At 36.7% G+C, this 26,641-nt stretch overlaps 1 protein-coding gene and 1 long non-coding RNA gene across 2 annotated transcripts; one reads left to right on the forward strand and one right to left on the reverse strand.

The window, feature by feature from the left end:
* Nucleotides 1-6,838: 6,838 nt before the first annotated feature.
* Nucleotides 6,839-7,581, reverse strand: LOC114541400. The gene is made up of 3 exons (XR_003689270.1): nt 7,501-7,581; nt 7,303-7,387; nt 6,839-7,015 (listed from the first exon to the last, which is right to left on the reverse strand). It is a non-coding gene; the product is annotated as an uncharacterized LOC114541400 (long non-coding RNA).
* A 5,012-nt stretch (nt 7,582-12,593) lies between these two features.
* Nucleotides 12,594-13,623, forward strand: LOC114541399 (5-hydroxytryptamine receptor 2B-like). Its single transcript, XM_028561325.1, has one exon. The coding sequence runs from the start codon at nt 12,601-12,603 to the stop codon at nt 13,621-13,623; it is 1,023 nt and encodes a 340-aa protein (XP_028417126.1). The 5' UTR covers nt 12,594-12,600.
* The last annotated feature ends 13,018 nt before the right edge of the window (nt 13,624-26,641 follow it).

A 26,641-nucleotide genomic window follows, 5' to 3' on the forward strand; every position in this document is an offset into this window, starting at 1 on the left:
GGTGACGCCACTGACTCTTCGAGTTCGGTTTGTTCAAAAAGACCTCTGTCCGATATTTCTCGGCAAAGACCTCACGCTCGGTTAATAAGAAGTTACTAATACTGAACATTTTCCACTAAAGAACATCCTGTTTTAATAAAGTTATAAGACTTATACCTGCTGTATCAATAATGTCGATCATATCTCCATTGCTAGTTTCAAAGATTGGGTCTATGTCATCCAAAACCTTGGCCTTGGTTTTGGATGAAGAAGTCTTGCCCTTGCCTTTCTTTGCAACATATGGCATTTTCAAATCTTCTGGTACTAAATTAAACATAAAACCATTAAGATGTTAATTATTAACAGTCCACTAAACTGCTGTTGTGAACAGCCACACCTTACTTATAAAAATACGTGCTGCATTAAATATGCTTTATCCACCATGGAGAGGTCCAAGCTGTTTGCAATTTCATTAGTCTAGGGCAGTGAGGGCAGACTTTTAGAAAAGGTTACATATTGTGATTACTGATTATAGCATATAGCCCAAGTGTGTGTGGTACAATTGTATTGGTAATGGGGGCAGCTGCCTCTGCTTCCCCATGGTTTCAGCACCCTTCATAGTTCATTGCATGGTGTGTGCACACAGCTATAAATAGGTGGGGGTTGAAGGGTACATATCCCCCTGGGTTTTACTGTGGGGGACAAATATCAAATTATCTGCTGTATTTCACACTCATAAATATTTTCAAATTTTCCCAAATGTTCAAACAGTCAGATTGTAGGTGTTTTATTTTATAGTATTTTATATAGTTCATTGCAAATGTATAGTTGCACCAAATAAATTTCTCCTATTAACTAACTCAATTCCAAAACAAATGCTTGGAATAAAAATTATGAATAAGTTTATAAAATATTGCTGAAGCCTCAACTAATCAATATTGCTGATGGACAGTTTCAGTTAAATAATGACAGCATTAGTATAAATATACTACCTTATCAAGTGGATATTTTGAATATCAAGGACCATTGTTAATAAAAACTTGATACTGATAGCTACAAATTCAGGACTTAAATTCATTCAAAGTGTTCTTTTCGAAGTGCTTTGGAAGTCGTTCTCAAGTTTACCTGCTCTGCACTAGGGTTTCGATACATTTTAATTTCGTTATTCAACTATATTACATCGAAATAAAGTGTTTACTGCCATAAAAGGCCTCAAGAACAAACACAGAATAACTAGTAATAAATGAACACTAGTAAATATAACCGAAGGAAATTAAATATATCGAATCTTGCTTTCGGTATTTGTATTCTTAATTTCGAAAAATTCGGCCACCTTTAAAATTTAAAAAACAATTAACTTTATTTGCCCAAGCACAACTTACCTTGTCTTCAATAAAAACTGCAGAAAAAGGCAAAAATATCCAATGTTTCTTCCAGATTCTAAAAAGTGTTGAACCGTTCTCGATCTGTTTTCCGCAGTTTTCGGCGGGAAAAATTCAGCTTCCTGAGTGGTCAGTTTGTCCGCACAGCGAACCCAAGAAAACGGGCTGACCTTTGTTGCTTTCTTCATACATATACAATTACGCTCGGTTTTAGAAAGTTCAAATAACAAAAATTAGCAAATGCTACAAACTAAATTATAGTATAGCTTACTGATTACGATTATTTTGCCGCGGGCTGTCTGAAATTCATTTGAAATTAATCATATTCTTATCTAGGGCTCTTTATCAGGCTTTGTTTTTGTCTCGAAGGCAAGTACTTCATTTTACATTTCATTACGTTATCATTTTAATTAACAAAGTGGAATAATATCTAATTGTGCAATAATCACGACCGCCGGGATAGGAGGCAGGGGAGGATTTTTCCCCGGCCCCCGACCTAAAGGGGCCCCCGACTTTAACCGGCCCCCGAACCCGAAATTAAAGCACCTTAAAAAATGTTGGGCTCAGTGTACTATTACTACTGTACTATACTAGTGTGCTTTTCCATGTGTCATTGTTATTAAGTAGTTCACTTGTGATGCGTTTGGCTGTGTCTAGTGTGGTATGGATGTGAAAAGGGAAACTACATCAAATGATGTCATGATTTCGTCAGGTTCAAGGTTAAGGTCCTTAATATTATTTAGGAAGTCATTAGTGTTGTTAACAGTATGAGGTGATACTTTAACAAGAGGATGAAGAACCATAGCGAGATATTTGGATAACTCGTATGTTGGGGAGCCTGGAACAGACACGATAGGTCTTAGAGGGATGTTCTTTTTGGGTATTTTAGGTAGTCCATAAAACTTAGCGGTGGAGGCATCGTTTGGTCGGGTTCTGCTATACTTGCGTTCATCAAGCTTGCCTTTGTCTTCAAGTTGTTTTAATTTCTGGTTAATACGATTGACCGTCGTTTTGTTAGGGTCAGTGTTGATATGTTGCCGTGTCTTTTAGTAAAGTGTTTGCTACTTAGTACAAGACTACCCAGTGATGTTGTTATTATTTTATCAAACAATTACTTTATGGTTACAATCTTCACGCGCTTTTCTTAACGCTTGCAACATTCCCCCGTGTTTAGATCAGGCTATCCAAACACAGAAACCATTAAATATTTTTTAGTGTCGCGCAAGGCTTTACTGAGTTTAGAGATATGCATATAAGAGTATCTGTAAAAATAGGAATATCAATAGCATGACAGGGATTAATGAATGATTTTTGCCACAAGACGCCTGAGTAAATATAATTTTCGGCCATTAGCAAACATTAATCGCCTTTCCCTTTCATGTATGATCGTGGGATTAAATAAGTAATAAGGTGAAAATATTTATAATCCTCCCAAAACTAATACCTGGATAAACAGTCTTAAGTCGTCACTTATCTAAATGGTCGCATTTTTATAAAAAAGTGTGCGTGATGTAGGATAAAATAAGAGTGAAAATAGTTTAAGTTGAAAAATATTGTTCACAGAGGTATTGTTTGTAAATTTTACTAGTTGTTGATGATAAATGTTTTAAGTTCTGAACATTTTTTAATAATTGATCGATTGAGCAGAAGACCAATTCGTCTAGTGCGACAACGCCTTAAACAAACAAGATATGAGAGCTTGAACGAGCTTCTAAGACCAACCCACATTACTAACTTACAACGCTGATTGGTTGGATAAGGATCACCCCACTCTGGTTGATGACATGTGCAAGTTTCCCTCAACCGTTACTATAAAAGAGCGTGCACAACCCCTCAACCTGGAGTGGACTAGCGGAGTAAAAAGCATATGAAACGTTAGAGAAGCTCAACCTTTACAGAACCAACAACCAAGACAAGAACCCAAAAACGACGAAGATCTGAAGTGAAAAGAAGAGCATCCAGAAAAGAAACAAACATTAATGAACATTAGTTAACCGTTGTAAAAGATGTCCTACCTCGCGTAGAAAATAAAAGATATATAACATTATATAATAACGTAAAGAATTCAAGCAATTTCATTGGTCGAGAGCCATGATCTATAAGAGGACAGACGCACGGAATGACGTCACAGCAATTTTCTTGTTTTTAAATTACAAACAAATAATTCAATTGATTTTGGATTTTTTTCAGTTTTATTATATAAAACAAATAGATTACAATGAACTGTTGTCTGTTCAGTTATAGATACACGGTATGACGCCATATGTGATAAAAACAAAAGAGTGAGTCTGAGTGACCACTCGCCTAGGCGGCTCGTGGCCACTTTTTTTGTTCTTATCACATATGACGTCATACCGTGTATCTATAACTGAACAGACAACAGTTCATTGTAATCTATTTGTTAAATAGAATAAATTATAAATTTTCTGAAGTAAAAACAGGGATGATGCGACTAAATATTGCCGTTATATAGGCTATAACTGTTTTCACAGTTCCCGTGTACTGGCAAACTTGGAAACTCATTATGTGATGCATGTATATTATATTGTAAACTGACATCACATTGTGTTCCATTTCAGTTCAAGTACCAAGCCAGGTTTGAGTCGTGGACAAATCACTCAACAACGTGAACAACGATGTAGTAGTAATTAAATGAAGAATTGCGCTGTTTAGCAACCGAAAATGAATTAACCTGAGGGTGCCCTTTTTCTATGAAGAAGTGCCCCTGAAAGCATGTGCCCTCCCAACTTTAACTTGCTTCCTACGCCACTGTGTAAGTTGTATCGAGTGCTGCAAACTTAAATGCATGTCGATGGCAATCTTATGATGGGGCGTCAACAATGAGTGGTCATCTAAGTGGGGTTGCGGCTCGAATACAGGCTGAAAACCCTGCAGCTCATCGTATTCATTGTGCAAATCACAGGTTGGACCTAGCGTTAAAATCACCGATGGCCAAATTGTTCTCAAGCCAAAGAACAACTTTTTTATCAAGTACAAATGCATATGGCATTAACCAGTAGGCAAATGAATTTAATAAAATGTATTAATTTAATGAATTTAATTCTTCATTTAATTCATTTTCGGTTGCTAAACAGCGCAATTCTTCATTGGGGTGCAGCTTTTAAATGGCTTTAATAATAGTATATTATATAATGATAAAATTATCTATGTATATATAGTATATTATGTATAGTATATAGTATATCTCGTTATTTGCATGAATTTACTATTTTAACTTATATCAGCTCTATATATGATAACGTATTATAAAATAACATGTATATAACGCGTGTTCTGATTGGTCGAAGCCCGCATTTGGATCAGGCCGTCCAAACGCGCGAATTTAATTCGAGTATTGAAATAAAACTTGAAAGACTACTCAGTGATGTTGTTGTTATTTTATAAAACAATTACTTTATGGTTACAGTCTTCACGCGCTTTTCTTAACGCTTGCAACATTCCCCCGTGTTTAGATCAAGTATACAAACACAGAAACCATTAAATAATTTTTAGTGCAGTAAATTATAAATTTATAATAGAATAATTTATAAATTTTCCGAAGTAAAAACAGGGATGATGCGACTAAATATTGCCGTCATATAGGCTATAAATGTTTTCACAGTTCCAGCATGCTGCCAAACTTGGCAACTGATTATGTGATGCATGTATATTATATTGTAAACTGACATCATATTGTGTTCCATTTCAGTTCAAGTACCAAGCCAGGTTTGAGTCGTGGACAAATCACTCATAGAACAACGATGAGCTGGGTTAACGCAGTTATTCTGATATCGACCAAAGTTATCCTCGCCGTTGCCATTTCTTCCATCATCGCCACATGGAATACTGGAGGGATAATAACTGCAATTTTTGTTATGGCTTCTGAAGGAATCGTGATGAAATGGTCTCGTTTGTTGATCATCTCTTTGAATTAAAAAAGCACTGCAATTTGTCGCGCCGCTAGTAGAGCACTCGTTTCCGCGAACATTTACGAACTCAACATTCATGCATTTACTAGCACTCACAGTTAAAATATCAACTTGAGTTTTTAAGCCTTCCATATAATCAGTCTTGTTGAGACCATCTATGTCATATCGACAAGTCATTCGCCATTTTGAAGAATCGTTCTGTATGGAGTGCATTCTAGCCTTCGACAGGCGGTAATATTCCCAGTTTGGGGTTGTGGCATTTTTAGGATCGTTTCTAATAAAAGGATTCTGAAACTCTGCTCTCTTTCCAAATTTATAGGACTGGATGAGTGTCCAAGATACTGTAATATTATCAGCTGACTTAACGAAATTGCAAAATACTGAAAAGGGTTGATTCTCGTCATCCACGATAATGTAATGCCACGATAATGTAATGCCCCTGGAGTATGCATCGCCATCGTGGGCTACCTTGTCATCCGCATTGTCAGATGAAATTGAATCTATCCAACGGCGTGCTCTCAAAATTATTTACCCGACGTTGTCATATGCTGATGCGCTTGTTGTTACAGGACTTGATAATTTGATAAATCGTAGAGACATGGCTTGCAAACTGTTCGTTCATAGGTTAAGGGAATCCAAGACACACTTTTGTAATCCATTAGAATCTATTGTTAAAGTAGAATCCCAAGAACCCGCTCATGATTATTATCTACGAAATCAAAACAATATTCGATCTCCACCGCTTATATGCACTGAGCGGTTTCGTAACTTTGTTACAGTTAAGTATAATATTTAAAAAAATAATATTGAACTACAATATTCAATTCCATTTTAATCTAGCTAAGTATGTAAATAAGTCATTTTACCGTTGTATATAACTTCTCAATTAGGCCTACCTATGTAGACTATATTGATGATTATTTTATAAATTATTAATATTCTGTAACACTTTACAATATTTAATACCCTATGTAACGATAATCGTGTAATTCAGTTTGTACTGCGATACGATTTTAATAAACTAATAATAATAATAAAGAGACTGGTGGGTCATAGCTACCACTAACGTATCTACGGCATGACTTGATTGGCTGTTCACAATGGCTTCCGTGATAGCCTGGGGCACAGTCACATGTGAAACGTGGCGAATGCAGGATGTCAGAAGGATAGCTTGGTTTACACACTCCAGCGTTGAGACAAGGTTGTGAGGTTAGACAACAGTTTGTGTCTTGAAGGCAGTCCTTCTTTGAACCGTTCTAAATTAAGAATTTCAAACGCATTATAATATTGCGCGGAAACCTAATGTTAGCCTGAAAATTATGAAGATCTATTTGAATACTCAAGACAAGATAAAGTCAATGGACTGAAATATTGCCCTCATAAATAATTACTGTTATACAAAACATGTATTGATGAAACCAGACCTCACAAACAAGTTGTTGATTTCTTTTGAAGGCGAAATAGCTACATTCTTCCATTTTGTCTTCCATCTTGAGAGACACGTTATGAGACAAACACAAACTACAAGTCTTATCTTCGTCACACATCCGGAGCGCCCGACACGTGCAATTTTTCAGACACTTTGCAAGACAACTTCCAATCGTCGTCTCTGATGTATTTTGAAAACTACAGTTATAAGGAATTTTGTCTTGAATCGCTGTCACTCTGTAAAGAGCTTCATTCTGTACGATGTTCAACATTATCACTACGAAGCCGATGAACGATCTAAAAACATTATTAATATTATTGAAATTTTTTTAGGTTATCTTTCGAATTTTCCGCATGGCATTGATTCACATACATATATGATCCATTGAATTGCAAACTTGCTGCAATAACTCATCATCGATCTTTTAAACGTTTATACCCACAAAAACGTTTGCTTTCCAATTGCGGTCAACATCTCGTGGATTTATATGTTGAATGCTTATTCATACCTGTAATTTAACTACTATAATTTAACGAGCGACAAGAGATGTTGAGGACGATCAACAAAATCTATTTAATATTACCTGATTCCCTTCAGCATCCTGCGAGAAACTGTGGAGAAATTCTGACTTTTTTCGTGACTTCGCGTGAAGAAACCGTACTCCCTACCTGATGTGTGATATATTTCAAAATAAGTAAAATTTGGAATTATTTCGTCAACTTCATAAATATAAATTAGGAATTTACTGCTGATAAAAAGTTGTTGGAATTTTTCCACTCACAATCTCCTAGTTTTAGACAACACCATGTATTTCGTGATTTCTTGTTGTTATGACACGAGAAAGTTCTCCTCAGAAATCTACATAACAACGATGGGGATGCTGTAGACAATAACTATGACTGATTGACGGAGAGATTGAGTAATTTTAATTTTCATCAATCTTCATGATACTGCAGATGTTTTTGGAAACTTTGGAGTAAGGTCATCAGAAAACATCAGATCCTCTCAGAGGAAGTTAAATTTTCGAACTATATTTAGACGCACATCGGAAAAATTTCAGAAGGGTCTTACGTTCAGGACCCGATATTAATTGATTGCAGTGTGTACATGTTTCTATTTGATAAGAAAAGCAATATTACAATTGTTGAAACAGCTATTTTGTGATTGGTTGTCTGACTTGTCTCACTGTTTATCTCGATTAGTTTTCTCAGATTCACAAAATAAATGTCGTTGTTGACCAATTTTATATTGTTGACTGTTTTTACAGTGTAGAACCTGAAGATTTTTAGCGTAACGGACAAATATCTTCCCGACGACGAGTGGTGAAAGCGCTGCGAGCCCCGAGGAAAGGGTTCGAGGAAAATTTTGAAATTAACACCCATCACTCGCAATATTGGCCAGTTTTTGGCTGCAATTTTTTCTTATGGGCTGCCCCTTTTGACTTTGAGCTACTGAAATTGTCCGCTGTCTGCTCGCTACAAATATAATTAATATCAAATTCCAGGAGAAGGCTGGTTTTCCGTCAGGAAAATTACCTAGCTCCGGACCGTATCGGAGAGAAAAGCTACTTTTTTATCCATGTGTCCACGAACAAAGAAACCATACCGTTCGATCCAATCCGGAGGATAATTTTCCCGACTAAAAACGAGCCTAGAATAAGATATTTTCAAGCCAAGGTTTGGGAACAACAATCTCTAGTTTCTTTGGCAGAGAGGGAGAACATTTTTAAATTACGATTGCTGCAGATTCACGGAGATAACAATTTCATAAACACACATCTTTTAGTTTGAGGCAATAGTGCATGTCTTAGCCACAAATTTTATTGAAAAACGGCACAAGAATAAATTAAATGAATGATGTCTTTCAGATTAATTCCTGTTATGGATTTACAAATAGCGAGTTATTTATAATATACACCGCACGCGGAGACAAACCCACTACTAAATTATGAATCAGGATTTTAATATAGAAACGATAAAAATATGCACGCAATAATAATACTCATTACTCATTGCATATGTGATTGGAGTAGTTTTAGACTACACCATGTATTTCGTGATTTCTTGTTGTTATGACACGAGAAAGTTCGCCTCAGAAATCTATAAATAATTTTCCTCTCTTCCTGTGTTAAAATAATCCGTTAAACGCAAAGTGTTATTAATGACATCTTGTTGAAATTTAATGTCATTTTAGAGACACTCTCCCATTAAACTGTCATGATTAAAATTTTTCCACAGCGGGAGAGAGCGACAATTTGTAGCTTTCCGATGACAACGTTCTCGTGTCGACGTGTCCTAACCACAGGAAATTGTGGAATAATTTGAGGTTCGAAATAAAAATTATATCCATAAATTATAATGATCATTTACCTTTCATCTTAACTTTAGACATCTTCAGACTAAATATATAAGTCGAGAAAATTACATATAAGACTGAACGATGGCTGCGGGTCGTAATTTTTCACAATTTCGTATGAATCGAAGCAAAAAGATAAGATTTTGAAGTCGTCGTTAACATTGTATAAAACTCAATGTACAAAAATGTAATATGATCGTAGGTAAACAACGATGAGGATATAGACAGTGACTAGGACGATTGACTTACAGACTGAATAATTGTAATTTTAATTTTTCATTAATCCTCGCAATACTGCGGGTAGGGTCGCAGCTCCTCGCAAGAATGATTTTCATGCATAGGCTGAACTTTGCAATACATTTCTGTTTCAACTAATAGCATAAATTCGTTCTTTAGAAAGCATAGAAAAGCATTATTCAATTGGACGAAAGCTTCGGAGCACTGCTACAGGATTTTGTCGTAACGTTTACCGCCATTGCAAAAAATGTAATCTAATCGTAGATGACAGGGATATGCTGTAGACAATAGTTATGACTGATTGCATTACTTACAGACTGAGTGTAATTGTAATTTTTATCAATCATCACAATGCTGCAGATAATCTTTGAGACTTTAGGTAAGACAGGATCATGTGACGTAATTGGTTATCGCTCAATTTGCGTTACCTGCTGAAGGAAGTTAAACGCTGTTTTTGCGGAGCCGCGAGAGACAATTTTACAATCCCTATAAGGAAGTACGGTAACTATTAGTTAGCATGATTCTATACTCTTTAATTTTATATGTTTAATGCCCTAACAAGTTATACCACGTATGTTATGCTATTAAAAGTACGATCGGTATATACACCGAGCTTTCGGGAATTTAATGTACATATTAATAAATATAATATTACGAATTATGAGTAGGATTTAAAGCAAATGCCGGAGTTAAAGCTTTCGACAATAACTTAACGGAGTATTTTTCAAACAATTTTTTAATTCTTCTATGGCATATATAGAACAATATTGACTTCGACATTGTATTTATAAGAAAGTACTAATTTCCGATATCATATTTTTCTCAGCCGATTCTATGTCAGTGCCAAGTGGCAATCAGGCGAAAACGTCTTTGAACATGCAATACCCCACAGTCACGTTAGAAACATATACTGTATCGATAATCTGAGAGTTAGAGCGTACTTTTCTGCGACGCTTAATAGATAGTCTTATTATAGGGTGGATTTCCACCTGCAGAGAAATAATTCCGGTAGAAATATTGCGGGTAACCTTTTGAATCACATACGCTTGAGCATGTGACGTTATAATGTTAACATTTTTGTTAATGATCGTTAAGCGAAATAACCACATTCCGAACGTACATGCATCAACAATCTGTAATTACTGCTAGTTTTAATTCTAATTTTAATCCTAACCTGACCCTAACTCCTACGACGCTTCATGACGTCATGATCTCAGATAAGCTGGAAAGATTCGAATCTACAAACATGAAATTATTCATAAATAATCATTAAACATTTACTCTTGTTCCCAGGCCATTCCTGGGAAACAGGATCATGTGTTGTAATTGGATATCGCTTAAAATAGCGCTACCTGCTGAAGGAAGTTGAACGCTGTTTTTGCGGAGCCGCGAGAGACAATTTTACAATCCCTATAAGGAAGTACGGTAACTATTACTTTGCATGATTCTATGCTCTTTAATTTTATACATTTAATGCCCTAACAAGTTATACCACGTATGTTATGCTATTAAAAGTACGATCGGTATATACACCGAGCTTTCGGGAATTCAATGTACATATTAATAAATATAATATTACGAATTATGAGTAAGATTTAAGGCAAATGCCGGACTTAAAGCTTTCGACAATAACTTGACGGAGTATTTTTCATACAATTTTCTTATTCTTCTATGGCATATATAGAACAATATTGACTTCGACATTGTATTTTTAAGAAAGTACTAATTTCTGATATCATATATTTTTCTCGGCCGATTCTATGTCAATGCCTAGTGGCAATCAGGCGAAAACGCCTTTGAACATGCAATACCCCACGGTCACGTTAGAAACATACACATAAAATATCTTAGAGTTAGAGCGTTTTTTCTGCGACCCTTAATAGACTATTACAGGGTGGATTTCCACCTGCAGAGAAATAGTTCAGTAGAAATATAGAAATAACATTTGCATATTTTCTATTGAATTCAGAACAGTCAGGTTGATTTATGCTGTTAAAATTCGAAAGAAAATGTGCAAATATTTCGCTGGGGAACCATTTCTCTGTAAGTGGAAATCCAACCTTAGAGAATCCGTTTTTTGAGAAGCAAAGTCGGCTTGGCTTCTGGAAATTCAATTTCATTTCATGTAAGTGCAACTTAAGCTTTTTGGTATTCAGTCAACGACACAGGCAACAACATATTTCCACTAAATGCCGCATGTGACGTTTCCTGTCAGTTCATTCAGGGTGTATACGATATTTTTTTCCCCCGATATCGGTAATATGGCTATATATAGTGAAATGCCTTAAATGTATATTATCGTTGTATATATTAGATGTTAATATGTGCATGCCTCTCATTTCAAAAGCTGTGATGTTGTTAATGACCGTATTGTAATATATTTTATCCATTAATATTTATGACTTTGATAATACAGACCAATATTGCCACTGTGAGATATGACAGACTGCGTACATGCGTTTGGGTTGAATTGTTTCTTCTTTTTCATCTTCATCTTCAGGAAACAATTTTTGTACGGGATCTTTCGCTTTCGTGAAAACTAGGTTACAGAAAATGATATTTTTTGCAAAAAAATGTTCTCATAACCTTCTATATGAAAACAAGTTACAAAATGAAATGAAATAGGAGGAAATAATACGTTTGGGAAATACTGCACGAGTATGAATTCATTTTGATTGCTTTCATAGTATAGTTATTTACCGCATAAAATTGGATTTTTATTGGTAATTTAAGTGACAGAGCGCATCTTCAATAATACTAACGGTTAGTTTTAACTGGAAGAGCGGGTATCGTAATTATATTCACCCTCTAACAGCAGAGTTATTTTAACTAGAAGAGATATTGAATTTAGGAAGTCAATGCAATTTATGTCTGGATTACAAAAAAATGATCACATCAAAAAAGGGGGAGTGCCTCAAATTACTGCATGAAGAAAGTAAATCGCTACATACGTTATGTAACAACATACTGTATAATTATACATATAAATAATTGATTGTGACTAAAATATATTCTTCTCGCATGGTATGCATTGTCATCGATTTCGGTATAAAATGGCAGGATATAAGTGTTTCAGCAGACAGACTGAACTGAAAAACGGCAGAGCTATATACGCATTATCTCGCATTATATACATACGATGATATTGAAATACATATACTTAAATTATGGACCAGTTGAGCTACAACTGTTGTAAAAGCTAAGGCTCACTTTTTTTTAATTTACCTTTTTTAGCCCCAATATTTCTGCTTTGAATATTCTCAAGTAAGGGCCATCGTCGACATCGGAAATGTCTTACCTACAAGAAACGTTTGAAGAACGCTGTCACACCACAGGAGCACCAAGTCACCTTTCGTTTTTCACCGCATCAATATCGATTCTACTTTTAGTTACAAATATCCCTGGGAACCTCCTTCTAATCCTTGCTGTAGCCTTTGATCCTCATAAAAACCTCCGGAGCCCGTTTAACTATCTCATGTCAAATCTAGCCGTCGCTGACCTCATAGTTGGTTTAGTGACTGGACCGTTGTCAGTCAACTATCATATTAAGGAAGGTCTGTATGGGCGGCTATCTATTGGGGAAATCAGACTGTTTCATATGAGTTACTTTGTGTCATGCACGGCGAGTATTCTGAGCCTTGCGTCACTGGCAACCGAACGGTACCTCGCTATGAGAAATCCCCACAACTATCGCAACAAGTTAACCCGAAAGAGAATCCTCATGACCGTCATTTTAATATGGCTCGTATCCTTCACACTACCTTTCATATATTTTGAAGTGGGGTCTATAACTTGTGCATTTATACTGGCAAACACTGCAGTCTTTCTAGCTCTTGGTATCATGTGTTTCACTTACGGTCTGATGATATACAAATTCAAAACCTATAAAACTCGTATCCAGAGCGCGCAGAAGGCAAAAAAGAAAAATAATGATCTGTGTTGCGTGGTCAGTAAAGATTACCAGGACAACAGTAGGCATGGTGAAAAGACGAATAGACACGACGTCATCAGCAACGACAACGACTGTCGCCGTGACAACACGGTTCGCATGGAAACCAAAGTCACAAAAATGTTTCTGGTTGTCATGGCAGCAGTGCTTGGCTGCTATGGTCCTTCCGCCATATTTATTTACACGATGAGTTTTTGCGAAACATGCAGCTGTGAGGCTTTGCACTGGTTTAGAGATTTGCAGTTCTTGTTTGTGCTTCTCAATTCGTCTGTGAATTTCTTTTGCTATGGTTTAAGGTCGCGAAGGTTTCGGAAGGCGTTTGCAACAATCTTGAGGTTACCAAATTTGCAGGAAATTCCATGACTATGTCAACTCCGTCTTCAGAAAATCGAGGTTACCAAAAAAGCCTAAAGATCAAAAGTGCTGTTCTGATGTTTAAACTTTTATTTACGATTATCAAATCATAATTATCACGATAAATAAGCACAAGCAGACCGTTTCCCAGTCTTCCTTAGCTCACTTCACTACCGAGTTATATTCAATTAAAAAATGTAAATAGATAAACAGCCATCTCTTCTTATGTTAGGGCTTATCTTAACTGACACTGTTGTTGAAACTCCTCGGTCTAGTAAACTATGTCTATAGCTATCTATTTTGAAATATTTAACTCGTAATCTTTTCTAAAATATTTTGCAGCTTTTTATGCATGTTCTTCTTACGTTAACTGTATGAGGCTACAAAGTAAACATAAAAAAGCAGTAAATTTTCAAATAAACTTTAACTGAATATTAGTTCTAATTGTAGCTTGTCGATACTGATAGGACATTTCTAATGCAGCGAGTTTGATTAAGTATTTAAACTGGCAAGCAGCGTACCGGTAAGTTCCATCAACCATGTTCCACGGTCCATGTTCCATGAACAACATACCGAAGCAACCGCCGGAAGTTGTTTTTGACCTGCGATTACTGGGCATGTCTTTTCCGGGATTGATTTTCTGCGGAGCTCACCAGCTAACCCACTTATTCCAGGCTGAGGCATAGGCACTGGTGGTATTTCTTCTCCATGCCGCAAGCAGAATTTTTCTAGTTTCCTCTGAAATGTCTTGTGCCAGATGTTGTAACATATGTATTCCCTCGATTTTGAAATGCTCGTACATAAGATACTGATTTAAAGTGTTACTGCAACGAAATTTTTGACCCTATTTTTATTAACCTAAGCAAATATTCAGCCTTTTAGCAACAATTTGATGTATATAATTTATGACTTTGGTGTGTTAAGTAGAAGTTGACTAATTTTGTCCCAAAACGTCGCTATCAAATGCGAACTTTTATAGCCGCCATGTTTGCTGCATGTGACGTCATAACGAGTACCGATGTTTCGAAGCTTATGGTAATATACAGGGTGTATCAAAAAAAGGTAATCCAACTTTGGCGCACTATTGTACGTGAACTACTCATTCTAAATTTTTTTCACATCCCGACAGGTTAGGCTTTTAACTATCGAATGACATGTGTTTGGCACTGCTACTTTAAACGCAAGTCTAACCGGAATTTCTTTAATATTTAATTTATTTAAACAAAATGGTAGAGAAATTTATTCGAACATTACTATAAATACATAATAAATCGATATCATATACTTTTTATAATGCATGCACAATACAAGAGGAAAAAAATAAAATTACGCATATAAACTTAAATATAAACTAGAGAAATAAAACTACTTTATCTAATATTAGAGTTCCATTCCGACTTTCTTTAATATTTATTGGTAATTTATTCTATAGAAAAGATTAAGTTTAGGTATATAAGTAAAAGGTATAAAGATACATGCATTCCAATCATTTTCTTAGTTCATACGATGAATCAAACTAAACTTAAAGTGCCTATATCACTTGTGGGATTTTTACAGATTTGAATAGAGCTTGAAAAATTAGTTTATAAATTCTACAACCCTTGATATAGTTAAGTAGTTTCGGAAATATTTACATCTAAACATGACGGTTTCCCTAAATTTCCGTCGTGCTCGGAGACCTGGGACTCAGGAACCGAGTTCTTGCCAAACATAATATAATCAATTGTAATTTTACTTCGATCTTCCAATAAAATATTTCGAGAAAAACTCACCCTGTTGCTACAGCCATACACAACGCACCGTTCCCGCATTATTTTCTTGAAAAGCGCAACTATATCGCCAGTGAAACTCTTCATGTTTACATTATAAAAGACGCGTGTTTGCAAATCATTCCTGAGTCCCAGTCCCCCCAACCGACGTATTTTCGAAACTATTTGATTATATCAAAAAAGTTTGTAGAACTTATAAACTAATTTTTCAAGCTCTATTCAAATGCGTAAAGATCCCACAAGTGATATAGGCACTTTAAACATAAACACTAATCAAACTACAAACATACATGCAAACAGATAAATTTCAGTATCTGAAGGGTGGGTCCCCGTAGGACTTTGTCTATTACAACTATTTCCAAATCAACCGTTCGTTCTGTCTCGCACTTCTCCTAACGCTTAACTGATTAGCAGTCACTCGTACAGTATCTTTTATTAACCTAATAACTAACATAACTAGATATATTACATTAAAATTAAGATTATGATGGAATGTTGCTGGCTATTCAAACCAACATGTTTTTGATACCAAATGGTTAAAAAATGAGAAAATAGGAGGCTGATAAAAAGTGTTATTTAAAATCGCATATTTTCACCTCTGAGAGTTAAGGCGGATTTCCACTTACAGCGAAATCATTCGCTAGCGAAATATTTGCATATTTTCTTTTGAATTCTGAACAGTCAAGTCGCACTAATTTATTTATGCTGTTAAAATTCAAATGAAAACATGCAAATATTTCGCTAGCGAACCATTTCGCTGTAAGTGGAAATCCGCCTTTAGACTAACACCATCGAATATTAACTCTCTTTGGGACTTAATTGAAGAATTTTGCTTTTGAATAAACTACAGGGTGTCCCAAAAAAAACGAAAACTATTGAAATCACTCATTGTTAAAATTTGAATGCCGTGTTCACGAATTTCAGCCCGTGAGGATTTAATACAACTTATAAAATGCTAAATGCTTTGTGTAGAGAAAGGGGACATGTCGAAGGTCATGGTCCTTGAGATGCACATTTAAATATTGTTATCCATATTTGTAAATTGTAAATATTGTTAATAAATATCATTTTTGCGAACAAGCAAATTTGACTGCTCAAAGAGGGGAATAAATCGCGAGATGTTCACATGTCAATTTGCGGAGCTACAGTTTCCCAATTCCCAAAAGCCAGCGATTGCGCTCTCATAACCATTATCCCATCAGGTAACTACAAAGCTTTGTGAATATATTAATATCTTATTCGTTGTGATGATTTTGTGAAGTTAATTTGCATCGTGAGTGGAAAATCTGGTTAAATTAATATTCATGTTTGATATGTATACAATAATAGCATTGCGTTTATAGGATCAATGCACGTGTTTATATTAAAGCCGCTATTATTAATATTTTCCTAAGGTTGGTCTGCTAATAGAAATAGTACTAAAGTCGTTACTGTCGTTAGAAATTTGCCTGAATCATTTCCTAAGCTTTGTCCATCTAGTTTTAATAGCTATGAGTTTATGAATAGGAGTTTGCTCTAAATTTTGACTGTGAAATATGAAATGCTCACGATGGGAAATATGATACCACTATGCCCAATGAAAAACCTTAACATTATATAAGTCTAGTCAATGACTGCTGAGAGTAGAACTACCTTTAATTTACTGCAACTTCCAAATTTATCAATTTGATAAGAATATATAACATAATCATAATAATTTTTTAAGTACGCGTTTTAAAGCCGGGAAAAATCTGCTTTGCTAAGAAAAGCCGAAAATTTTGGTAAAAAATATATCAGAAAAAGTACGCTCAAATCGCGGGAAATGGCATCTCCGGGCTTCCAGTTTCAAAAATTTTCCGGGGGGGCACGCCCCCGGACCCCCTAGTTATGCGAGACCTAGTCCGTGATACAGTCAGATTTTCGGCCAGATCCGCCCCTGACTTGTGGGCCCAACAGAGTGCTTAGGCATTCAAACTCTAACAATGGCATTGTTATAGGTGATTTCAATAGTTTTCGTTTTTTTTGGGACACCCTGTAGTACCCACAAATGCATAAAGTAGGAATAAATCACATCAGGAACATTCTAAGCGATGCCGCGTAAAACCAGTGCAAGCTGTGACATGTTCGTGATTAATTGTTTTTTTTGTTATGCACTGCTTTAATTAGGCTCAATGGTGAAAATATGCGATTGCGACTAACATTTTTTATCAGCTTCGTATGTGCTAGACGATTCCTAGATAGGTGCGGATCTAGGATAAATCCAGTCAGTCGCGCAACTTACGTGCTTTTCGCAGCTAAGTGACAAATATTCAATTCTGTCTTTAAATTTCAACAATTAACTTCCCTCAGAATTGTAATGAGAAATTTATACCATGGTCCAGTTTGAAGAGTTATTCCTTTATCTGATAGCAACGCTAAATCGCAAAAAACTCGCAGAATCAGGGGGCAGGACTTGCTCACTACCACTGGGTTGTCACGACAACTTCGGCAATCGTCGGATATACGAAATTTGAGGAAGGGTATGTTCGACACTACTTCCGGAAAACTTCGTAAGTTGTTTAACCAAGATGAATATAGTTGATAGTTCGAAGCATATGAGGGTTCAAAGGATTAAACTATACATTTGTCAAATTTTAAAGCTAAGGTGAGTACCTTAAAGTTTGTGTCTTTTTTGTGACATTTTTTATTTTAATTGCTCGTTTTTCTACTGTGAAATTTCGATCACAATCGCATTATTCTGAAACGTGGCGAATGCAGTATGTCAGAAGGATAACTTGGTTTACACATCCAGCATTGAAGCAAGGTTTTGAGGTCAGACAACAATTTGTGTCTTAAAGGCAGTCCTTCTTTGCATCATTTCAACGATGTACGTGAACGACCAATCACATGCATGCAGTCATTTCTGATTTCGATTATCCCAGAGCCTTTGTTTCAATGTTTCCTCGCCAGAGAAAATCGCGGGCTCGGGATCAAGATTGCTTTGGAACCATAGAGCTTATAAATAATACAGAATAATAATAGACAATGGTGTTAATGTCTCTATGTTCGGAACCGATCTAAACGCTACAGGAACCGAGCGGGCGATTACTGTAGTACCTCTGGTACGGAATTTTTAAACTCTTATATTACAGTAGTTTAAAAGAAAAAGCTTTGAAATTCAAACTGATTATTGGACATTGTATATAGGTTGTAGTAACAAATGTAGATGTGATCTAAAACTTTCATTTATAAAAGTTTTCGTTCATTGAAGAAAGACAGCGGAAATGTTATCACCTGCTTTAAAAACAACTTCAAAAGAAAGGATCTAAAGCAATCTAAAATAATCTAAAGCAACCTCTCCCCCACAATCTTAAAAATATTCCTACGCTTCTGAGTTAAAAACTATAGGTTCACAAAATATACGGTTTTGTTTCTGTTTTTCTGTATTAAAACGATTGAAAAAAACACGGTACGGGGTTTAATTATTCAATTTTTAAAAAAATTGGAAGAAAAGTTTATTCACTATTATTTATTTTTGAAAGTTAATTGTTTTTATCCATTGCTTGTGTATAAAATTATAATAATAAGCGTGAGGTCTGCGTACTGAAACTATCAGATCTAGACCGAGGCTTTTTAGTATATGGACCGAATAACGAAAGAGCGAGATTCATGAAAAAAAATCCAGACCGAACAAGAAAAATCTAGACAGTACAAACGCGACCGAACAAGCGAGATAAATAATCTGTTTATATATGGCTGAACCGCTCGAGACATCCGGGATGTACTAGTCCAGATACGGAATATACGGATTACGGACCACGGTCCGGGTATGGGTTTTTACGGACGGCTCGTAAACCAGTCAGAATAGAGGATTTTAAAAAGCCATTTAATAAAACCAGTTATTCTTCTCACTCTCGTCGTATATGACTAATAGCTAACTCGGCGCTGGGTGCCTCGTCGGCTATCAGATACGACTCGAGTTCGCAGAGTAGCTGTTAAATCTTCGCAAGTGCCGGACCAGAGATACCGAGTTATGTGATAAAAAATATGAACTGCAAGGAGACGATTTCACTGCAGCAGCTTTTAAATGGCTTTAACAATAGTATAGTATTTTTAATGATGAATTATCTATGTATATATAGTATATATTATGTATCTTGTTATTAATTCTACCATTTTAACTTATATCAGTTCTATGATAAGGTATCATAAAGTAACATGTATATAACGCGTGTTCTGATTGGTCAAAGCCCGTACCCGATCAGGCCGTCCAAAAGCAAGAATTTAATTCGCGTATTGAAATAAAACTTGAAAGACTACTCAGTGATGTTGTTATTATTTTATCAAACAATTACTTTATGGTTACAGTCTTCGCGCGTTTTTCTTAACGCTTGCAACATTCCCCCGTGTTTAGATCAGGCTATCCAAACACAGAAACCATTAAATAATTTTTAGTGTAATAAATTATAAATTTATAATAGAATAAATTATAAATTTTCCGAAGTAAAAACAGGGATGATGCGACTAAATATTGCTGTTATATATAGGCTATAACTGTTTTCACAGTTCCTGCATGCTGCCAAACTTGGCAACTCATTATGTGATGCATGTATATTATATTGTAAACTGACATCACATTGTGTTCCATTTCAGTTCAAGTACCAAGCCAGGTTTGAGTCGTGGACAAATCACTCATAGAACAACGATGAGCTGGGTTAACGCAGTTATTCTTATATCGACCAAAGTTGTCCTCGCCGTATTTCTTTCCTTTATGATTGTGGCATGGAATACTGGATGGATTATAACTGCAATTTTTGTTATGGCTTTTAAGGAATCGTGATGGAATGGTAGCGTAAGATTATCATCTTTTGAATTAAAAAAGCACGGCAATTTGTCGCGCCGCTAGTAGAGCACTCGTTTCCGCGAACATTTACGAACTCAACATTCATGCATTTACCACCAGTAAAAGTTATAATGTCGACTTGAGTTTTTAAGCCTTCGATATAATCAGTTTTGTTTAGACTATCTATGTCATATCGACAAGTCATTCGCCATTTTGAAGAGTCGTTCTGTATGGAGTGCATTCTAGCCTTCGACAGGCGGTAAAATTCCCAGTTTGGGGTTGTGGCATTTTTAGGATCGTTTCTGAGAAAAGGCTTCTGAAACTCAACACTCTTTCCAAATTGATAGGACTGGATGAGTGTCCAAGATACTGTAATATTATCTGCCGACTTTACGAAATTGCAAACTACTCGGAAAGGTTGATTTTCGTCATCCATGATTGTGTAATGCCCCGAGACTGGTGGGTCATAGCTACCACTAACATATCCACGGCATGATTTGATTGGCTGGTCACAGCGGCTTCCGTGATAGCCTGGGGCACAGTCACATGTGAAACGTGGCTTATGCAGGATGTCAGAAGGATAGCTTGCTTTACACACTCCAGCATTGAGACAAGGTTGTGAGGTCAGACAACAGTTTGTGTCTTGAAGGCAGTCCTTCTTTGCACCTTTCTAAATTAAGAATTTCAAACGCATTATAATCTTGCGCGAAAACCTACATTTAGCCAAAAAATTCTGAAAATTTGCATCATATTTTTTACGCTATAATTTTGCCCTCACTCTACAAACTTCTCCAATGAATTGAAATATTGCAATCATAGATAATTGCTGTTATACAAAACATATATTAATGAAACCAGACCTCACAAGAAAGTTGTTGACTTCTTTTGAAGGCGAAATAGCTACATTCTTCCATGTTGTCTTCCATCTTGAGAGAAACATTATGAGACAAACACAAACTACAAATTTTGTCTTCGTCACACATCCGGAACGCCTGACATGTGCAATTTTTCAAACACTTCGCAAGACAATTTCCAATTGTCGTCTCTGATGTATTTTGAAAACCACAGTTATAAGGAATTTTGTCGGGAATCAAGGTCACCCTGTAAAAAGCTTCATTCTGTACGATGTTCAACATTATCACTACGAAGCCGATCAACGATCTAAAGACATTATTAATGTTATTGAATTTTTTTTAGGTTATCTTTCGAATACTCCGCATGGCATTGCTTCACATGTATGACTTGCTGAAATAACTCATCATCGATCTTTTAAACGTTTATACCCACGAAAATGTTTGCTTTCCAATTGCGGTCAACATCTCGTTGATTTATATGTTGAATGATTATTCATACCTTTATAATTTAACTACTATAATTTAACGAGCGACAAGAGATGTTGAGGACGATCAACAAAATCTATTTAATATTACCTGATTTCTTTCAGCATACTGCAGAGAAATTGTAGAGAAATTCTGACTTTCTTCGTGACTTCGCTTGGGGAACCGTACTCCCTACCTGATGTGTGATATATTTCAAAATAAGTAAATTTGGAATTATTCCGTGACCTTCATAAATGTAAATTAGGAATTTACTGCTATAAATTTTTTTGGAATTTTTCTACCCACAATCTCCCTAAGACATTGCCGCAACGAAAGTGATAATTCTGTGAAAATGGAGGGTTTATGTTTATTTCTTAGATTACTCCGTTAAATAATCCGTTAAACCCAATAATTATGTTATTCCGGACAGCTTGTTGAAATTAAATGTTTTTTCAGAGACGCTCTTCCATCAAACTGTCAGGAATAACATATTGCGATTTAACTTTTCCACAGCAAGAGATCGAGGGCAACAATTGGTAGCTTTCTTATGACAACGTTCTCGCGTCGACGACGCGTCCTAACCACAGGAAATTGCAAAATAATTAGAATTTTGAAATAAAAATTATATCCATGAATTATGTCGATGACAAATCATATTATATATCATCATTTACGTTTCATCTTAACTTTAAATATCTTCAGGCAAAGTGGAGAAAATTACAAATAAAGATAGTCAAGGATGACTGCGGGTCGTGTATCTTAATTTCTAGTAATTTCGTATGAGTGAAAGCAAGAAGGCAAGATTTTGAAGTCGTCGTTGACATTGTGAAAACTCAATATGGAAAAATGTAATCTGATCGTAGGTATAAGAAACGATGATGATAGAGAGTGATTATGACTGATTGAATTACAGGCTGAGTATATTGTAATTTTCATCAATCATTGCAATGCTGCAGATGTTCTTAAAAACTTTGAGTAAGAATATAATAAAAACATGGAATCCTTTCGGAGGAAGGTTGCAGATTATTTACAACTCTGCTGCACTTTCAGAGGATTTTCAGAGCCGCCATTTCAAAGAAGGCAGGATTTTGTCGTAAAGTTTACATTGCATAATATACAAGAAATGAAATCTGATCGTACATAACAACGATTGGACATGCTGTGGAAAATAACTATGATTGATTGATTGACTTATAGACTGAGTAATTGCAATTTTCATCAATCATCACGATACTGCATCCAGATGTTCTTGGAAACTTTACGTAAGGCATCACAAAACATCAGATCCTCTCGACTATTGCAGTGTGTACATGTGTCTATTTGATAAGAAAAGCCAAGTATTATAAGTCATACATAACTGTGTGGTTAAATTTGTGTCTGAATTCATCATCATCTATACGCGTTTTGGGGAAAAGTGAGTTAAGAGTACCTTGTTTTCAATATTGTACAAGTGTTTTTTCGATTGTCGTAGGAGCAGGAAATTATAAGCTATAGGAATTACCCCCGTTCGATAGTACATTTTCAAACATATTTCATTTAAATACGTGAAAAAGTGCGTGAATATCTTTACATTGAATGACATTCGGTGTACAAATCAATAAATGTGAATATATTCTCACCGTTCTATTCCCACTGCACAATACCATAGCTGAAAATAAACTAAGAATGGGGACAAAATGATTTTCAGCTAAGAGTAAAGTGCGGCGAGAGACGGTGTCGCAGCCGAGGGGAGGTGGGTGGGACGAAAATTCCTTCCTGTATATGCAGCCAGGTCGTCTTCGTGGCAAAATGTGAAAATTTGCTGTTTTCCCGGTCTTTTATACCAACCGTGTTTATTCATGCGATTACTCTGGTGCTGCTTATATTTGCATTAAGTTTTAACGCATTAATATGGTATTGTTTAGCGAAGCGCCCAGTGAGAATAGGGTGTAATATTGTGCGGTAGCGACACTCCTCCAACCAATGTGTTTAGCTATAGCTTCGTCGGAGGCGCCCAGTAGTGACAACATTATAGAACAACCTGCCTGGAAGCTGTGGGCGGTACTTCTTTAGACGATTGGTAACAGCCGAGCCAAGAAAAGAGCGTTAGTAACGCAACCTTTGGGGTCCGTGGAGCGAAATAGAAAACCCTGGCGTAAGTTGACGTGCATTCTGTCACACAGGAGGACGTATAACTGAAGGTTAGCGATCGGGGACAGGAGGATGGCGAAGGGGAAGGCTTCACAGCGAACACATGGGTGTGCTTTCCCCGAAGTGTCTTACCGCAGGTGTGGCGATTTAAGAAACCCTCGTTACCAGGCAGACACATGACATTATTCGTTTTCAAGCGTTCTAAGTGAGAAACACGATCGCCGGAGTAGAGATCCAGGCAGAAAAAGGCTAATATCATGTTGTGATAAAGACGCCTTGATTGAATTGCACAATGCCAAAAACGGGTTGTTTTGGCGTCACTTGTTCTTCGCGGACAGACTTCAGATAATTAGAGACAGTTGGGTGACAGGGTGGGTACCAAAGCCCACGGAAGGGACATCAGAGCGATCAAGAGGGCCCAGCGATGTAAATATTGCCTTTAACTTGGCAATATAGTTGTCGGTCGTACCTGACGCGAGCCTGGTAGGACACTTGCAGGTTGCACGTCCAATAGAGGTACCCAAAAATGGTCAGGCGTCCGAGTCAAAACGTTTGTTTAACCTGTTTTATCTTTTCAAATCAGGAAGCGGATCACATCCCCAGTTGAAGCAGAAATCAACGTTTTTGGCTGTGGAAGAGACGCCAAGAATACCTCCTCGTCTTCCTGTAAACGGGACTTCTGACACTCGTACGGCTTTTGGCCTCTGACGGACTGGAGGGATTGGAAGCGAGCGTTGTTATTCGGTAAATCTATATATGCCGACGTTTGGTGAATAAACTCGATGGAATGTTTGTTTTGAAATTCACACCGTTGAAATCCACATCGTTAGCATAATGGCATTTGGGGCAACATTCAGCTGGTTTCCACAAACGAGGAACATCACAGTACACGTGCCTGAACAGTACGGAAACGTTAGTATGCAGAACGGATCCTGAAGACCCACAGGTCCCATGGCAGTGGGCGGGTCCCGAAGCCGAAAATCCTTAATCAGGGAAAAGTAAGACACCAGTAGCGCCCTTTTTCCCAACATGAATGAAGTAGAACAACGATGTTTTAGTAACGGCCACCAGTAGCGCCTGGGTGTAAGATCCGGAACGACGACAGAGAACGGGCAGCGTTGGGTTTGAAGAAACTTTAGAAGCGGACCGATTAGCACAAACGGGGGAAAATCATTGGAGACCGAAAAACGCCTGACTACGCTTGGTATGGAGAACGTGATTGTAACCACTCTTGTCATGCATGACTGTTTGGTAGTGGTCCTTTTTAACATAACGTGGGGGATCAGTGAGTTTGTCCAAAGAGAAAGGGAGATCTTTAATCCAAAGATTCAAAAATCGAAAGAAAGTGCGCGCCAGGCACATAATTCCGGTGGAGCAAAGCGCAGATGATTTCCCGTAAACAATAAACGTAATCTATAGCTTTAACAAGTACATAATTCATAAACAGTTCTAAACCGTTTAATACCGCTACCACCAAGACGTAGATTCGCCCCTATTTTGGTCGCCTCAACGAAAAATATAGCTAAGTACTCCCAAATGGGTAATTACGTAAATAAACGTATCATAAATCCACGGCGTGTGTAGAACAATCCGAATCTAAGCCTGGTACGTAACAACGCAGAATATATTTTTTAAAGTTTGTTTGATTTTTACAACATTGAAGTTCGTTTATATGTGTTGCAGAATCTATAAAAATCACAATATTCATCAGGAGCGTAAGTCCGGGTTTACACCGGTCGCAATTCATAGGTGAGCTATATTGCTGGAACACAGGCAGCATTAATCCATACCGCCTCACTAAAGCATTAGAGGTACGTGAAACTTATACCGGTTTGAGAAAAACGTAAACAATTTTTTAAGACTTCAAGGAAAGCACCATGAATTTCTATCGCTGGATCGCAAGCCAGCAATTTTGTTCGTCTCAACTAAATGCAAAAGCGTAAATAAATTGTAAATGGGAAATTGCCTCAACAAAAACTTAAATTCACACCTCTTCTCCAAAAGCGTATGGACTGGTAACCTATACTCGCACACCAACAAATGAAAAGCCGTAAATGAATCTAGACTGGTACAGCAAACGCATCATAAATTACACTGCTGCCCCAAAAGTGCGTGGAAGTAAGTTATATGGCTTCCACAAAAGCATAAATCTAGATTGCATGGTTCAATTCAGCATCGTAAGTCCCTACTGCTTCACCAAAAGCGTTCAGAGGTTGCTTCACCCAAAGCGGAAGTAGATTTAAACCAGTTCAATAAAGCATCTTAATTCATAAACCTATATATCGCTTCACCTAAAGCGTCGACTGGGTAATCTTATATCGCTTCGACAAAAGCGTAAACCAATCTAGGTCAGTTCAATAAAGCAGCATAAATCTCAAAGCGCTTCACCAAAAGCGTAGACTGGGAGGCGTATATCGCTTCAACAAAAGCGTAAATAAATCTAGATTGAGTTCAAGAAAAACATCGTAAATCTATACCGCTTCACCAAAAGCGTAGAGGTACTTATGCCGCTTGGACAAAAAGCATGCGTAAACATTTTATTTATGTATTTTAACCAAATGCAACAAAAGGCCTATAAATTTATATCACTTAAACGCAAGTGTAGGTAATCTTGGCCATCTCAACAAAGGCGTAATTAAACCGAAGTGGCAAATTGCTTCAACAAAGGTATCATAAATCTAAACCCTTAATTCAAATCAAAAGGAATTTGATGCCGCCTCAACAAAGGCGTAAAGAATGTATATCCTGTACTAGACCAAAGGCAAAAAATTTCCTATATGTCTTTCAAAACGCGGGGGAGATATAACAGTGGTATTAGTATACTAAGGAACAACTATAATAATTATAGGATACAAAGCTCCCGCCCTCAACCCGTTACCTAATCTAGCAACAGGCAAGTATGGAAAGGGTTATACACACGAAACGTCGACCCGGTGAGAAGCACGACATCCGACTCAGCCTCTGAACACGGGTATCCCGTCGTAGACAGAATGTAAGGCGTACCAAGA

Source organism: Dendronephthya gigantea, unplaced genomic scaffold (assembly GCF_004324835.1).
Source record: "Dendronephthya gigantea isolate DGI-Jeju-01 unplaced genomic scaffold, DenGig_1.0 000288F, whole genome shotgun sequence".
Classification (NCBI taxonomy): Eukaryota; Metazoa; Cnidaria; class Anthozoa; order Malacalcyonacea; family Nephtheidae; genus Dendronephthya; species Dendronephthya gigantea.

Excerpts from the sequence above, each read along its gene's own strand:
- LOC114541399 (XM_028561325.1), top strand. The coding sequence starts at position 12,601 with ATGTCTTACCTACAAGAAACGTTTGAAGAACGCTGTCACACCACAGGA.